The 12,832-nt window shown below is 46.5% G+C and overlaps 1 protein-coding gene across 1 annotated transcript; it reads left to right on the forward strand.

Annotated features, from left to right (window-relative positions):
* The first annotated feature begins 33 nt into the window (after nucleotides 1-33).
* LOC149347389 (uncharacterized) lies at nucleotides 34-12,654 on the forward strand. The gene is made up of 6 exons (XM_089587041.1): nucleotides 34-444; nucleotides 2,237-2,267; nucleotides 3,533-3,639; nucleotides 6,713-6,829; nucleotides 8,968-9,050; nucleotides 11,193-12,654. Exons 1-6 carry the CDS (start codon nucleotides 426-428, stop codon nucleotides 12,492-12,494), a joined length of 1,659 nt encoding a protein of 552 aa, XP_089443167.1. The 5' UTR covers nucleotides 34-425; the 3' UTR covers nucleotides 12,495-12,654.
* The last annotated feature ends 178 nt before the right edge of the window (nucleotides 12,655-12,832 follow it).

Below are 12,832 nucleotides of genomic sequence, written 5' to 3' on the forward strand. Positions count from 1 at the left end.
AAGCTGAAACAGGAAGTTGACATAATGGCGGCGCCCAGCTGATACGCGAGTGGTGTTTGTTTTGGTTGTTGTTCCACGAAATCGCGTCACTTTCCGCGCTTCGTGGTTAAAAGTTAAAATGTGCGTGCAACTTTGAGAAGTTTAGCCGCGTCACTGCCTAAGTGCTGCTTGTGAATAGTCAATTGGCCCCTTAAAAGACATGGAATGTTGTGTTGTGACTGTAGGGAGCATGAAAGGGAAAGTGCGCGGGCCTGCCCACTGGCTCGGGCTGAGCCATAATCGCTGCCTCGCGCAGACAACGGAGAATTGAAATATGTGAAAGGAAAGACAGAAAGAACAGGCGCACGTCGCAACAACCGCGTCCGCCGAAGCGACGACGCCGGTTGTTACAGATACCCCAAGCCCAACCCCCCGTTATCCCCAACATGGAATGTCCAAGTAGAGGTGCGTTAATGGTATCTTGTTCTCGAGCAGCTGGTGATGATCAGGTAGCAGCAGATTTGTTGAAGGACGGAGGAGAGATTGTGCTAGGAAAACTATAGTCACCCGGTATACGCAATGCCTTGTGACCTCTAGCGTACCAAGTGCTTGGAAGAACGCTAACATTATCTTAATTCATAAGAAAGGAGACGTCAAGGACTTGGAAGAATTGCAGACCGATCAGCTTACTGTCCGTTGCTTACAAGGTATTTACTAATGTAATCGCTGGACAACCTCAGACTTCAATCAACCAAATGATCAGGCAGGCTTTCGTAAAGGATACTCGACAATAGACCATATTCACGCTATCAGTCAGGTGATAGAGAAATGCGCAGAATATAACCAACCCCTGTATATAGCCTTCATTGATTACGAGAAAGCATTTGACTCAATGGACACCTCAGCTGTCATGCAGGCATTGCGGAATCAGGGTGTAGAAGAGTGTTATGTGAAAATATTGGAAGATATAACGATTGCACAGCTACCATAGTCCTCCATACAGTCAGCAATAAAATTCCAAAAGAAAGGTGTCGGGCAGGGAGACACGATCTCGCCAATGCTCTTCACTGCCTGCTTACAGGAGGCATTCCGGGGACTGGAATGGGAACAGCTTGGGATAAGAGTTAATGGAGAATACCTGAGTAATTTGCGATTCGCTGATGGCATTGCCTTGCTAAGCCACTCAGGACACAAACTGCAAAGCATGATCAATGAGTCAGACAGGCAGAGCAGGACGGTGGGGCTAAAAATTAACATGCAGAAAACCAAAGTAATGTTCAACAGCTTAGCATGGGAACAGCAGTTTGCAATTGGTAGCAAGGTGCTGGAAGTAGTAGAGATATATGTCTATTTAGGGCAGGTAGTGACCACTGATCCGGATCGTAAGAGGGAAATAACTGGATGAATAAGATTGGGGTGGAGCGCATAGGGCAGGTTCTCTCAGATCATGAATGGTAGTTTACCAATATCCCTCAAGAGAAAAGTATACAACAGCTGTATCTTACTGGTACTCACCTATGGGGCAGAAACGTGGAGGCTAGCAAAGAGGGTTCAGCTTAAGTTAAGAACAACGCAGCGAGCTATGGAAAGGAAAATGATAGGTGTAACGTTAAGAGATCGGAAGAGGGCGGAGTGGGTGAGGGAACAAACGCGGCTTAATGACAACCTAGTTGAAATCAAGAGGAAGAAATGGGCTTGGGCAGGGCATGTAATGTGAAGGCAAGATAGCCGCTGGTCCTTAAGGGTAACGGAGTGGATTCCAAGAGAAGGCAAACATAGCAGAGGACGGCAGAAAGTTAGGTGGGCGGATGAGATTAAGAAGTTAGCAGGGATACCGTGGCTGCAACTGGCAAAGGACAAGGTTAATTGGAGAGACATGGGAGAGGCCTTTGCCCTTCAACAGGTGTAGTCAGGCTGATGATGATGATGTTCTCGAGCGCCTTGTTTGCACCGGGTCTTGTGTCGTTCACTTTGACTCTCAGTATAATCACAACCCCTTTTTTCATTTCCCTGTCTTGAGTTAATAATATTAAGCCCTACTTCTCCAAATATATATATATATATATATATATATTATTCATTTACTTACCGGAACACAACATGCTTTCAGCCACAGGTCTGATTTTGAATGTATTGTGCGAACCACATCCGCCTTAAGTATTCAGTATATATTGGCGCCTTGTGTTTTTTTTTTAATTGCTGCTGTAGGGCGTTATTTTGCATGACAATGACGGAGGTGTCTGATTATCTTTTGCAGCGCGAAAAACAAGCTTGCCGGCCCGGTTCGAGTAAGTCTTGTCACAATATATAGTTTCTGTTTTCCGTCAACAACGCGTGTAACTTACCGATCAAGTTGATGTTGAGCAAACACCACATACGTAGGGAGTAACATCGTCTGATCGCTCGCATATTCAACATGCAGCATCTGTAGACACTGGAAATTTCGGCGTTAGTCGCAACACTTTCTTGAGTTTCTTGGGTCACCTGCCGCGACTTTCGAGGTTTGCCCTAGTTTGTTTCGTTGCAATATATTGTTCATTGCTACACTGTTAGTCAACCTCCCTACCTTTTTATACAGGGTTAATTAGAGAGACATAGGAGAGGCCTTTGCCCTGCAATGGGTGTGGTCAGGCTGATGATGATGATGATTTTATTCCACTGACTTTGCCTTGTTTCAAAATAAAAATAAAATTGGTTTTCAGTGAAGGAAATGATGCAGTAACTGTCTCACATATCTTGGTGGACACCCGAACCACGCCGTAAGGGAAGGGATAAAGGAGGGAGTGAAAGAAGAACGGAAGAAAGAGGTGCAGTAGTGGAGGCTGGAATAATTTCAACTACCTGGGGATCTGTAACGTGCTCTGGCATATACTGGCACCTTTGCGTTTCGCCTCCATCGAGACGCGGTCGCCGTAGTCGGGTTCGAACCCGGGCACTCCGGCTCAGTAGACGAGCGCCTTAGCCACTGAGCCATCGCAGCGAGTTGTTTCAACTATCTGCCTCATTTTTCTCTTTGGGTGCTTTAGACGAGCCTCCTATCTGTACAGAGAGATCTCGCAGCTTTTACTAAGACTGTGCTACGCGTAGCGGTGTTTCCTTTGTTTCAGCCGAATTCCATTCATGTTGTAGCTTGGGTGCTTTTTGTGTTCCTTAGTGAATGCAGTGAACTATACTTCTCGTAACAGTGATCTTGGCACCATGTGGGTCGACATGACAAAGAAGTTAATTTTATCATAATATTTTACCCTTGGTTTCCGTAGTCAGTTGCTGTGAAAGTAATGATTGCATGGTCCCTCGAGAACCTATTTCCTTTGCTCATGAAAAGCATGTTACAATCTCGCAACTGTCGTGACACTTATTACACAATTGTATACAGATGTGTAGAAAATCGGTACAAAGTGCTCCAGGTTTCAAAACAAACTATAGTTTTCTTTGGGCCTGCATGACCACGTTGGGGGAGCGGAAAATTACTGCGAATAAAAATGTCAAACGGCAGAGTGTATTTTGTGCTCTTCTTATTTGTGACGATGCCTTTATTACTTTCTTTCTTCAGACACTTTGACCTTCAAGATGAATCCAATGATGCCTCGGATGCAGCTGATGAAGAAAATGAAAACAGTGCAAGTCTTGACACCAAAGCGGGAGGCATCAACCCCGTCCGTGAGTAGTTACTAAAATTTATGCATCTTGACACACCAGGAAGCAGCATGCACTGGTGGTCCAGTGCTGCTGGTAGAGTTCACTAGTCGAATAATTCACAATTTATTCTTAAAATTTTCGCATCCTTTGGTGTCGGCCGGGTGAATTAGCACTTCGTTTTTGGTCTTCGTCACATGCTAATTAAATGATGTTCATGCTTATATACATTATGTACACCCTCTGTCAAAAGTTTACAGCCCAAAGGGTTTGCTTGTAAGGCCTGCAGCATGCCTCGTTATGGATCCTCAGTGACTGTAATCTCTCGAAAGAGGAATAGCTTGGCGTCCTCAATCCTCCCAAGGTGTGGACTGGTTGATGTGCTAGGGAGCCACGCTAAAGACCTTAGAAACAAACCCCTTGAGCTGTATACTTCTGACGGGGACTGTACCTCCCTTTTCAGTACATTTTTAAGGATTAGGGACCCCAGGTTTTGAATTCTGTTCTTTTTTTTCCCAAACAATTGTAGTGCCTAGGGCCTTGTGAAAGGCAGAACTGGAGAAGGTATGGCACCGTGTGCTGTAATAAAGCACTTAATTTATTACAGCACTGTTTGTACCATTTAAGTTCTGATCTCAGAAGATAGTTCCTAAAACTACGACAAGCAGTGTGCACTCTCCTAACGGTGATTCGTTATCAGCTCCACTGTCTCCTGTGTCACATGCAGTCTCAAGATGCTCCGAAACTGTCAGAGTACAACAAAAACTCGGCTGGTTTGCAAACTGATTCGGTGCATAGTGACTGGCATCCTTGGGTCCAGCAGCGAAAGCCTTTGCTGTTTCACTTATCGCCAGCTGGTTTCCGCGTACACAGTGGAAGCTAGCCACACTACTCCATGACGGCGCCCATGTCATCACATGAAAGCTGACACGTGATTTCATGACGTCACATGATTTCAGCACAGAAGAAGATCCTTCCCAACTGATTTTGGTGGATGCATTGTTCTGTGTGCTTGTCAGCCTGATTTTTAGCCACCACTGTGAGTTGTGTAGACTGAGCTATGGGTAAAGAGTAGGGATGTGCAAATAATTAAATTCAAGTAGAAAAAGTGTGCAGATATGAAGAAAAAATGCCTTTGAATATCGAATCGAATATCGAATGTCCGTACAGTACAAAAAAATTTTCAGATAAGGAGCTAAATGTTGCTGCCTTTAGTTTTTCAAAACAGTGCATGGTCATTGCAACTGAAATTAAACAAAACTAGACTACCTCACCACTTTACAAAAAAAAAAAAAGAAACATACCCTACTTGATGATACAGCACACCTGAATGCAACTCGTAGTGTGGTCATGCAAAATGACTGACAAAATGAAATCCATGAATTGACACAACTATAGTGGAATGTAGCATAAAAAAAAACAACGGCTGGTAGCAGTGGGCCATGGTACGCTGGGTCCTGTATTACTCCACTTACAACTGCTACTGTAAACAAAATCAACTTTTTAATGTTTGACTGTATCAGACAAGCCAGAGGGATCAAAATTCTTAAGCTTATAATTTCGTCTTGTGATTAGCTTGCAATTAGTCACGAAAAAACCTTTAGCTATGGACAGTGTTCTTGCAGCGGAGGCTTCGCTGCTGACTTGCTTCGTATCCGAATATAGCAGCTGAAAGCAACATTATGGGTAGTAATACTTCGTTAACGTTTGCTTTAAGGAACCGGAAGAAATGCCAAAATGATCTAAAGTCGAGTTGTCAGATACTCTAACCCCCCCCCCCCCCCCCCCCCCCCCACTCTCCAAAAAAAAAAAAATTGGCAGTGGCTTAGCTCTGCTATGCCAGGATATACGTAGCGAAAGCAGTGATGTCACGTGGCTCTGTGCTGGTGGCAGCAGCGGCGAGCGTGTGCGGCAAGGCGATGGCGAATGTGCGCGGCGAGGCGCACCACCTGTGCGCAGTGACATCACGCGTTCCTCCCGCATGGGCAGTATGGTCGACGGAGGAAGCATGCGAAACGGCGAGACTGTGGCCAATGTAGCTCACGCTACAAAAAAAAAGAAACAGCAAATGCGGTGAAGCCGTTTGAGGAGGCTTCATCGCACTAACAGCGAACGGCCCATGACGAGGATGCAGTTTCGGCGTGCGGGAAGAACAACGTCAATGTAAGCGAGGGTAATGAACATTGGCATCAGAAGAGCTAGACAGCTTTTAAATACAAGAAATGACCTTAGTGACGCGCCAGTCAGCGTCAAAAAGTGGCACGCGGATGGGTTTGAATGGCTGGCAAAAGTGCAGCCAAGAGCCGCTGTCGCCGTGTGCTGACAGCAGAGCTCATAAACCAAAACTATGCTCGGCCAGGCTGTTTCTTGACCTAATGGCAGAAGCCCTCCTATCGTCATCATGCCTGCCCTCACGTGCATGTTGGAGACATATGGGCTGCAGTGCACCGTGCGATAGGCGGGATATTTACAAGATCACTTGCCCTGCTGGTAGCACCTCAACTTGGGAGCTCCATGCGAAATTCTGCGAGTGGGCTTGTCCGCCTATCACAGTTTGCCTAAACGAGGTAGTGGAGCTCGAGCTTAACGAGTTGTGAGGGGGACAGGACGAGCACCATTAGATGTGCGCGTTAGATATGAAACACATTATGGAAGAATCAAACAAGAAACCGTCCCCTTTCGCATTAATTGCAATTGTTTAAAGCGAATTGCTGGCCGTCTTGTTCTCATCGTGTGTGATATGTGGGAAAGCACACTTGTGGAATTTCGAATAATGTCCAAGCCTAGCTGCACCTGAATATGACCAGTCCATGTGATGAGCGACAGAGAAAAAAAAAACGAAGACGCCTTTGTGCCATTTTTCTTACTCACTGATCTGGATCTTCGGATAATTTGCCTATGTATTGCGTCTTTGCCGGGGTTCAAATTTTTGAAAGCTGGTGGATATCGATCACTGTCCAATATTCGAACATTTCTGAATACTAATCTCTCGAATCGAATATGAACCGAATAACAAACATATTTGATTCGTATTTGAAATTTCAAATTTTCGCATGCACACAGTGAAGAGAAAAAAAAAATCCAATCTGTTATGCAGAAACTGCAGCTCCTGAAATGCGCACGGACACTCATGGTGGCAAGTATCCCTGCAAGACATGCGGGCGTCGTTTCGACTCCAGGCTGAAGAGGACAAAGCACCAGTTCACGCATACAGGTTTGGCTCTTTCTGCTTGGATGACGCACTTTTTAATTCATTCTGTGTTACTTTATTTTCATGGGTGCATGGAGTAAATGTTTCTTCTTGTGACCGAACTACCAAGTCTGTGTTCTGCATTGTAACCGCAGATTGTTCTTGAATGATCACGACTGTCCGCATAAATTTTTCACATTGATTAAGGGCATTCTTGACGATGCAATCTTGTTAGCAAGGAAGTTCTGCAGTATGTTCAAATAGAACAGTGTTCATTCTGGTTCCAACAAATACAAAGTATGCATGTTGCTGTTGCTGCCACTGCGTTGCTATCTCTCTTCTTTTGTAAACACTTAGTGGCTTTGGTGTTGTTCTCTTGATCCCAAGGTTGTGGGTTGGATCCCGGCCACGGCGGCCATATTTGAGGTGGAATACAAAAACCCTCGTGTATTATGGGACATCAGTGCACAGGGCAGAATCCCAGGTGGTCTAAATTAATCTGGAGCCCTCCACTACAGCATCCTTCACGGCCCATGTGTTGCCTCGGGGCTTTAAACCCTACAGTTTACAATTTTTTGTTCCTCATATGAACGCTGCTTTGCTCAAACTAGCAGTTGTTTCAAGTTCTGTGCTGGCCAGCACATCGCTCCTCTGTGTCCGCTTCCCCTTCTGTCTTCACCGTCACGTGGCAATACTGACTAGTGGCCACAAAGTGGCAAGGATGGGGTCATGCTGTTGTGTTTTTGTACCTCAAATGTGTGTTTACTGTTGCCACTGGAGAGTAAACAGCTTCCAAAGTCACGAACACTGGCATGCAAAGCTAAGATGCTGAAAATTATTTTTCTTGGAAGAATGTGAAGTGAATGAATTCCGATTCCAGCCGTATGATCTGTGTTGCGGGCAAGTGGTATTTGGCTTGGCCCACTGAGCCTGTCGGAGAAACTGGTAGTGGCAAGAATGTCGCGCAAAGGTGACAAAAGTAAGTTTTTGAAACATATTGCTGCTCTGCCTGGTCTTGGTGGCATAACAGCGCTCACTGTTGCAATTATGCCCTTAAGGGAGTAATTACTCTTTGGCATCCACCCAAGCGCAGCTAATAGCTACAAGGGAAAGCTATACAGCTTTCTCACACAGTTAAAGAAAAATTCTCGTCTGGGGCTCGAACCCGGTACCGCCGCTTCACCGGAGAAATCGCTCTCCAACAGAGATAACCGGGACGGCAAGCTTGTGGCAGAGCGAGAGCGAATTGATCAATAACTCGAAGTGGGAACAGTGTTGGTCAAATGTGTTAGGGGAATCCCCCAAGGTGGAGTAGATTTGTAATAAGGGAGTAATTACTCATTGACATCTACCCAAGGCGCAGCCATACAGATGATCTATGGATTGTGCTAAAACATTTGACCAACACTGTTCCCACTTCCGAGTTATTGATCAATTCACTCTCGCCCTACCATGAGCTTGCCGTCCTGGTTAGTTAAGTTGGTAGAGCGACTGCTTCAGTGAAGCTATGGTCCCGGGTTCGAACCCCGGACCAGGACAAATTCTTCTTTAACTGTGAAATCACCGAGAAAGCTGTGTACCTTTTCGTTGTAGCTGTTGTCTGCGCTTGGGTAGATGTCAATGAGTAACTACTCCGCTTCCGGTCTCTTAATGTTACACCTTTCATTTTTCTTTCTTTCGCAGCGAACTATGGGAAGAAAAATGATAGGTGTAACATTAAGAGACCGGACGCAGGCAGAGTGAGTGAGGGAACAAACGCGGGTTAATAGTCAAAATCAAGAGGAAGAAATGGGCTTGGACAGGGCATGTAATGCGAAGACACGATAACCACTGCTCCTTAAGCGTACGGAGTGTTTTCCAAAAGAAGGCAAGCGTAGCAGGGGGCGGCAGAAGGTTAGGTGTGCAGATGAGATTAAGAAGTTTGTTGGGATAAGGTGGCCACAGCTGGCAAAGGGCAGGGTTAATTGGAGAGGCTTTTGCCTTGCAGTGGGCGGCGTCAGGCTGATAATGATGATGAGTAATTACTCCCTTATTACAAATCTACTCCACCTTGGGGGATTCCCCTAAAACATTTGACCAATGATGCCCTTGTAATGCTCATATTATGTAGACCAGTCACTAGCATTGTGTGCAGTGCATGCGTCACTGGCATTTCTTGACAGGGGCTGCGGGTGCCGTCTCACCGTTGGAGTGTGCAGAGTGCCACAGGACGTTCTCTAGCAGGCTCACACTAGCTGAACATCAGGTAAGTAAAATAACCCCTAATGTGGAGTTCATATAGTAATCAAGTGTCGATTTCACAGCAAGGCCTTGAGACATATTGACGCAGTCTTGTGGTGATGGCTGCATGTGCGGGCTTTCATCTGGACAAAAGGCACTGGCGCGTGAGATGTCGTGGCAGAACATTCCCTCTCTCACCCGAGCCCGTATCCCAGAAGTGTCCACTTTGGTCTGTGCCGACTGGTGAGAGCTTCAAATGCTGAGGTAACTGCTTCGCGACGACATTTTGTTACATCATCGCGACAGGAATAGCACTTGTCATAGCATCAGTGATTGCAGTACACAAGTGAATAGCTACAAAACCTGTGCTATAACTATCGCGGTTTGTGCGAAAGTGCTTGGAAGCAGGAACAGATAGCCATATTAAACGCGATGAGAGCTAGTACACGACTAGCAGGATTCAGCCCAATAGGCACTGAAACTCCCTTGGATGTCCCACAGATGTCCCATGGACGTCCAAGAGAGTTTCAGTGCCCATTGGGAGAACGGCTGTGGCGCCGTTTGCTGTTTTTTGGAGCAATGAAACATGCCAGTTTAAGCCATGCCCATTTGTCCACGGCCCTCCTGGCCAATTATCGTTATCCATGCTGTCCCAAGTGATGGAAGGTCATTTGAGAGGACCGGGGAGATCACATGCCCGGGCTACGTAGCCACTGGATCCAGGTAGCCCTTGCTGTAGGCATTCTCATGGGTATCTTGGGTAGGAATGGTAATCAGAAAAGGAAAAGCAAAGTAACTGTGTTACTTATTCCAGGTGTCTGAGCCCTGCCCTGAGTGAAAGGGTGGAGAAGGGGCTAAAAGGCAACTACATAGGTCTTAGAAATCGACGAGCTTAAAAGGGTCGAATGTGTGACACTTGAAGGTAAAGCATGTGAAGTCTTTTGGGGCTAGCATTTGAAAAGGGGATGTAATTGCTGACTAAAATCGGGATGGCCTTTAAGCTTCTCCGCAGTGCACAGCACCAAGTGAGGGTGCAAATCATGACGTCATCGGAGGTATCGTTGCATTTTCCAACGCAAAAATGCTTGCTTTCTAGGAAAAAAAAAACAACGCCACTGAAGGCAATGCGTGCTGGTTGTTTGGCAGCATCCAAGGAGGTACGGCAGGGTGTGGTTGACGGCAGCGGAAATTTGAAATCTTACCTTCCATGATCTCACACCAAGCTTCTCCGCACTCCTCTGGTGCTGTGAGGAGAAGCCTAAAATTTTATCGTCTAATACATCACTATTTTAAATGCTTGCGCGAAAACATTTGGCATTGTTTACCTACAGTCTATGTAGATTTGAATCCTTGTATAGCGTGGAATTCTCAAAAAGTGGTGCAGTTGCCCTTTAAACAGGCAGAAACGATATTTTTTTTGGCGTGTGTTTTTGCTTTGTGTAAGACATCAGCAAATACGAGTCACTATGCACCATCCGTTTGCAGTCAGTAAATAATGTATTATTGACTTTCTTCTCTGCAGTTTCAGTTTTCATTCTCAGTACCTGAACGGCAGTTGCGACGTCACAAGTACGAATGATGTGTGATGTGAGGCACACAGAAACTGCAGTTACCACTGCTTAGTCGTTTTTATTTCCTACAGCTGTTATGCAAGCCTACTGCAGAAGCCAGAATGACTGCGAATGAACTAACGGCAATTGCAGTTCTTGAATGCCTCACGTAATCATGGGTGACATCACGGATGCCATGGTGTGAACCAAAACTGCTGAGAAGAAATTGAAGTATATATTATTTACTTAATGTAGGTATATTTTATGTGGTTATCCATGTTTCCTAGCGTCTTACACATCATTCCAAAGCAAGAACACACTAAGAAAATTTTGGTTTCACTACCCATTTAAATGACGGAGAAGTTGTCGTAGTAGAAAGCTCAGGATTAATTTCGACCATGTATTGTTCTTTAGCGTGTACTGAAATATCACACAGCGTGGGAGTGTCTAATGCATTTCACTGCCATCGAAGCGCGGCCGTTGAGCTGGGAGGGCACGGTTTGAAGTCTGATCGCCGTACCATCTTCGTCCAGTAGTATTTGGGGCTTGAGGTCTGATAGCTTTTTCCGTTAGTTTGAAGTGTTCTGGTGACCTTGTTACGGTGTCTCACTTTGCAGGCATGGCACGAGGGCAAGATGCTCTACTCCTGTCCCACCTGTGGCCAGCAGTTCCGACAAAACACTGGTCTGTGGCGCCATCTGAGAACACACAACCGAAATGCCACAAGGCGGCGCCACCCGTGCCCTCAGTGCAACAGGGAGTTCGCTCGTCTCGACTACCTCAAGGAGCACCTGGCAGCTCATGATGGACGACACAGGGGCCGCTTCGTTTGCGATGTCTGCGAGCGCAGCTTCCTTCAAAGCTCGGACCTCAGTCGCCACCGGCTTACGCATAGTAGTGAGCGGCGGCAGTTTGAATGCAGCATCTGCAAGCAGCTGTTTTTGACTCCCTCGAGCCGAAAGCGCCACGAGAAAGAGCACGACCCAGCACAAAGAATGGCCTGTCCCGATTGCGGAGTGACATTTAAGCGTCCATGCCAGCTGAAGGAACATGTGCTGAAGAACCACGGCGACGCGGCGCTCTTGAAATTGCATGCGCATAAGAAAAGGATTTGCAGAACTGCGGGTTCCCCGGGAGTCGAGAGGAAGAAATCTGATAAGTCCGTTGTGCAAAATCACAGTGATGCCTTACCTCAGAGGAACGGCTGCGGTAGCACTGGCACCGCGAGGGGCCAGCTTGGAAGTAGTGGGGACAACCTCTTGAAAGAGCGGTTAGCCGCTCGTGTTAGCACAGCCTATACTGGTGGTGTGCAGACTTGTGGCAGGCTGGAGGGAGATGGAAGTACAGGTCCTCTCGAGCAGCACCATTTGAACAAAGAGGGGACAATGACAGGGCTCGGTTTTAACACTACACCGCTGAGAAGTGAAGCTGGAGAAGTTGAAGACCTTGTCGGAGGGTCGACGAGAGATGAAGGCAATGCAGGTGATGCGTTGCAGAGGCTGCAGGAAGTAAGCGGCCGGTCTTGCACGGAAACGGAGGTAGTCGATCGAGGCGACATCCTTCAGCGCTCACTCAGGGGGCTACCGGTGGATTGTATGGAAGAGGATGACCCTGGTGGCTGTGAAGTCGCCACAGCCGAAACCAATTTCGTGAATCAGCCCGACTTTGGGAGCCAAGCTTACTACGATTGGCTTGCGGGGTTTACATCCGTCTGCAACCTTACAACTCTGCCTTTGGACAACGAGATGTTCACGAAGGTCACCCAAGTGCTGAAGACTATCAGTGATGCACTGGCAATGCCTTATGGTGTGCTGGCCTGTCGTGAGAACTTCAAAGTTTTGCTTAGCATCATGGAGGATCTTCAGCGAACTGTTGGAAGTCATCTGAACTTTGTGCTTGAGAATCTGCAGCCATCATAACTGCCACCCAGTTCTGCATCTGTTAAAATACAGCCTCTGTTATAGTTGGATGCAACGAAGCTTTGCCCCATAATCAAGACCACCACACAGTTTCTGTAGTACAAGGAAACAGTTCATTGTTAAAGCTTTTTTGTTACCTAAACAAAAACTAAAATGAGAATGTGAGACTATTACTTCGCGATTGGGCCTCGCCTACAGACCTGACGTCATTGCGTAGCGGATTGCTCGTTTTGAGACTGATAATCTGCCTGGTGCCCCACTCACATTGCAGAACACCGCATTGCAATTCTTGGTCTGCATGTCGTCCTCACGTTCCATAACTAGTCACCCCTTCCTGG

Source organism: Amblyomma mixtum, chromosome 4, assembly GCF_055824585.1.
Source record: "Amblyomma mixtum isolate Tamu chromosome 4, ASM5582458v1, whole genome shotgun sequence".
In the NCBI taxonomy this organism is placed as follows: Eukaryota; Metazoa; Arthropoda; class Arachnida; order Ixodida; family Ixodidae; genus Amblyomma; species Amblyomma mixtum.